Source organism: Nicotiana sylvestris, chromosome 11, assembly GCF_000393655.2.
Source record: "Nicotiana sylvestris chromosome 11, ASM39365v2, whole genome shotgun sequence".
Taxonomy (NCBI): domain Eukaryota; kingdom Viridiplantae; phylum Streptophyta; class Magnoliopsida; order Solanales; family Solanaceae; genus Nicotiana; species Nicotiana sylvestris.
Window position 1 is genome coordinate 117,199,331 of NC_091067.1, and position 4,510 is coordinate 117,203,840.

A 4,510-nucleotide genomic window follows, 5' to 3' on the forward strand; every position below is an offset into this window, starting at 1 on the left:
GCATGCTAGACTCATGGAATCACCTTCTAAACCTTTTGGAGTGACTTAAGAGCACTATGGACATCCATACCCTCAATATGAACCTTAGTAGGATTCAAGGATCATACACACTTGCTTAGAATAATTTTATAAGGAAAGAACAACATGGACAACCTTAGTTGCTAGGAGTAGATCCGTTATGAAGTAGCGTATTCATTTCACTTTAGATCATGCCAAAAGAAAGAAGAAAGTGCCTTAACATACCTTAAACCCGTTGAGTCCCTAATCCCTTCCAAGCAACTCTTCAAACAAGTCAACTCAATCTATCATAGTATAAGGAGATTCAAAATCAGTGCTGAGCAAAGGCTAAGTCTATAACTTAAGCTAGTAGCTCGTTTACGTAAATTTTGGCAGCATCTCCCTTGTAACAAGGGCCTCCTCCAATACCATATACAAACAACAATGACCAGAGCAATCCATCAATACATAATTATCAATATCAAGACACCATATAACAATAACAAGTCACAACTACATTACGACGAGCGACAAACTCCGATTGGAATCCGTATACCCCTTATCAATCCTTATAGACTTCATACTTCAACATAAAAGTATCATTAACTTGATAATGAAGTCATTAATCAATGATTCCAGCCTTATACCATATATTTATAACAACGAAAATAATCCACAACTTCAACTATCCTCAATTAGCAACTTTATTCACTAGTTCATGTCTAGCCCATCCATTTAACTTAATCAACATCAAGATAACCTTAGGCACAAGAAAGATCACAATATACATACCTTATACAGTAACTTCAAGTCAAAATCCAAGTTATATTCAGTTTACAACAACCCTTAATAGCAATACAACACCATAGAAGTGACTTAAGCTAATCCAAGTATTATCTTGTAGTTTATCATCCTAACAACTTAACCAACATACAAGCAAGCTTAAGCACAATTAGTAGGTTGTTATACTCACCTTAGACAGCAGCAACAACTTGGAATTTCATCCAAATACAGCCCACAACAATCCTCAATGACAACACAACCTCAAAGAGGTGTTGTTCTTCACTAGAACTAAGTTTTGATGTTGAAATATGGTGTAATCACTTTGGAATCACTTCAAACCCTTGTGGTATATGTTTAGGAGGGTTAGGAGAAGTTTGGAGACGAATTTTAGTTGAAAAATGAGCAAAAATAGGCGTCCAAATCGTTTATAAATTGAAGTAGGTCAACCACCGCCTAAGTGGGTCCCATTGGGAGCTGCTTGTGCGGTCTCGCGAAAATGCCAATATCTCTCTACTCCGATGTCGTATTGATGAACGGTTTAATGAGTTAGAAACTAGACTCGTAGAAATTTAATTTGGTAGGTAGAACACCCCATGATTACAAGCATATTTGAAGAAATTAGTAAATACATTTGACCTAAATTTCAGCAAATTTATGAATGTAACTTGTGATGATTTTTGCCAACTCTTGTTCCACAACTTGCTTGCCTTCAAAATGTAGAAAATGAATATCATACGACTAAAATAACTCATAGAATAACCTACTTATCATGTTAATAACCCTAGTCTCACCCCAAAGTACATGTTATAACATTCGAAACTTGTCGACTTTCGACGAAACTTATTTTCTTCAATTGGTTTAGCTTCTAAGATTTCCAACCCTCTTGGTACTCGTTATTCATGATCTTAAATATTTGTAACCTCCAAGGTAACATGATTAACTTACTTTATTTGCTTCCAAATATAATCTCATTTCCGAGCTTACATCAATGACTTACGACGTACTCTCACGTATGAAAACTTGGGGTGTAACACTTACAACTTGTAATAATGAGATTGCAAGTTAGTGAAGTTAAAAGCCTACAAGTGTAGGTCGTGGATTTTTGATCCCCTTGTGTGGGATTTATCCACGTAAAAATCCCTTGTCTTCTTTACTTACAGCTTTATTACATTCTCTGCTTAACCTTATAGAGGACCAAGTACTCTACTATTTGGTGGACTCATACAAACTAACCATTAGTATCAGAGCAGGTTCTTTCTAAAAGGCTAACACCTAGAAAGGATCTCAATGGCTGCTCCATCCAACTTTAAGGAAGGACAATCAACCTACAGACCTCCTAGATTCAATGGTCAATACTACGACTAGTGGAAGACTCGCATGCATGATTTCATAATGGCCGAAGACTCAGAATTGTGGGACATCATCTGTGATGGTCCACATGTTCCTGTGAAAAAGCTTGAAGAAACTGGACCAATGATGCCGAAAGACAGAAAAGAGTACAGCGACTTTGACAAAAAAGCCATAGAAAAGAACTATCGTGCCAAGAAAATCTTGGTGTGTGGCATAGGACCCGATGAGTACAACAGAGTCTCAGCTTGTGATACTGCAAAGAAATATGGGAAGCGTTGCAAACCGCACACGAAGGAACTACTCAGGTTAAACAGTCCAAGATTGACATGCTCACCATAGAGTATGAGCTTTTTAGGATGAAGGATGATGAGTCTATACAAGATATGCACACCAGATTCACCTCTATCATAAATGAGCTTCATTCACTTGGAGATGTTATTCCCAAAAACAAACTTGTAAGGAAAATCCTCAGTGTTCTACCTGGTTCATGGGAAAGTAAGGTAAATGCTATCACTGAAGCAAAGTATCTACAAACTCTAACCATGGATGAGTTGATTGGTAATCTGAAGACATACCAGATGAAAAGAAAGAAAGACAGTGAAAGGAGAGAGATGAAAAAGGAAAAGAACCTGGTGCTCAAAGCTCAAAGCAGTGACTCAAGTGATGAAGATAGTGACATGGCCTACCTAACTAAAAGATTTCAAAAGATGGTTCAAAGAAATGGTGGTATACCAAAGAGGGGCAGTTCAATTAAAGAAATGAACAATGATCTCTGTCACAGGTGCGGAAAGCCAGAGCATTTCATCAAAGACTACCTACTCATGAAATAGGAGCAATACAAACAAAATCCTGACAAAGTAGCAAAAAAAGAAACTGGTTCCAGACAAACGATTCAATCAAAAAAGTGTTGCGGACAACATTATGAAATAGGCTTTTGCTGCTTGAGGAGATTCCTCCAGTGAATCAGAAAGGGAATCAGATGCAGAAAATAGTGCCATGATGGTAGTGGAAACTGAAGCAACAAAGTATGACTCATTGTTCACGCTGATGGCTTAGTCTGATGAGGATGAAGAAGATGAAGATGATGAGGTAAATTTCAGGGATGTTCAGAGAAATCTGAAATCCTACTCTTCTAAGAAGTTAAGGTCATTAACCAATGTTTTAATTGATGCTTATTATTGCCTTGATAATGATAAGGAGATCCAGACCTTAGAACTAGGAGAAGCTGAACAATCTAGAAATGATCTGGTGGTCTGTGTAGTGGACCTAAATGAGACCATAGCTAATCTTGAAAAAGAAAAGGAAGCTCTAAATGAAAAGATAACTAGTGTAGAAAATGAGAGAGATGACCTGATGGTTGTGGTGGTTGACTTAAAGGAAACAATAGAAGGTCTCAGTAATGAGAAACACACCCTAAAAGAAAAAAATTCTGCTACTGAGCAAGAGAGGGATGATTTCTTAGTGATAATCACTGACCTAGAGGAAACCATTGAGGGAATCAATAGAGAACATAGGACTGGGAGTCTTGGGAAAGGGAAGGAAGTAGCTAGTGAGACACACATCAAGCTCGAATAGGAATTAAATGATATGAAAACTAGTCTATGTGGTGAATTGAGAAAAATCGACAACTTCAAGCTGAATTGGAGAAAATAAAAATTGATCTTGAAAAATCTCTAAAGTAGACCTGGTCCTCAAATGCTGTCACTGCCATGTACTTGAATAATAGTGGAAACAGGTAGGGAATCGGGTTCTAAAGGGAGAAAACTCCCTACAACCCTCACAGCAAGTACGTCACTATTCCTGATAACTAGATGTGTGCATACTGTGGGAACAATGGTCACTTTAAAGAAAATTGTCAGGCCAGGGTTCAATCTGTTCAGAAAAACAAAGTGTTTACTGACAAAGTGACTACTAACAGGGACCAGGTACCGGTCGCAAGAAACGAATGTTGCCTGCATGGACTAGAAAAGCCCTTATCCATCCCTTCTATCATAATAAGGGACCCAAACTTGTTTGGGTTCCTAAATCTAACCTATAATTTGCATGTGCAGGGAATAGTGAGAGGAAGTGAATTGCAATGAACCAAGGACAGTGGATGCTCAAAGCACGTGACTGGAAGCACCATAGATTTCTTCTTACTGAAAACCCCGCAGTAAAGGAATGTATCCATTGAAAAAGGAAAGGGTACATTGTCAATGCTAGAAAGGTTGGAAAATCTCTCTATCTCTCAATTGAGAACGTGTACTATGTGGGTGGCCTGAAGTACAGTCTCTCGAGTGTCTCTCTAATCTGTGTTGAAGGGAACAAAGTAGAGTTCTTGTAAAAAGAGTGCACAGCTACCAATCTGGTGACTGGCAAGGTGGTCTTAGTGGCCAAAAGA

General features: G+C 38.1%; 1 protein-coding gene across 1 annotated transcript; it reads left to right on the forward strand.

The window, feature by feature from the left end:
* The first annotated feature begins 2,172 nt into the window (after positions 1 to 2,172).
* On the forward strand, positions 2,173 to 3,705 carry LOC138881542 (uncharacterized). Its single transcript, XM_070161776.1, has 4 exons — positions 2,173 to 2,334; positions 2,436 to 2,911; positions 3,061 to 3,121; positions 3,187 to 3,705. Exons 1-4 carry the CDS (start codon positions 2,173 to 2,175, stop codon positions 3,703 to 3,705), a joined length of 1,218 nt encoding a protein of 405 aa, XP_070017877.1.
* The last annotated feature ends 805 nt before the right edge of the window (positions 3,706 to 4,510 follow it).

Coding starts and splice junctions, on each gene's coding strand:
- LOC138881542 (XM_070161776.1), top strand. CDS start 2,173: ATGGCCGAAGACTCAGAATTGTGGGACATCATCTGTGATGGTCCACAT. Junction 2,912..3,060: donor AACAATGATCTCTGTCACAG/GTGCGGAAAGCC, acceptor ATTATGAAATAG/GCTTTTGCTGCTTGAGGAGA. Junction 3,122..3,186: donor GGAATCAGATGCAGAAAATA/GTGCCATGATGG, acceptor CTGATGGCTTAG/TCTGATGAGGATGAAGAAGA.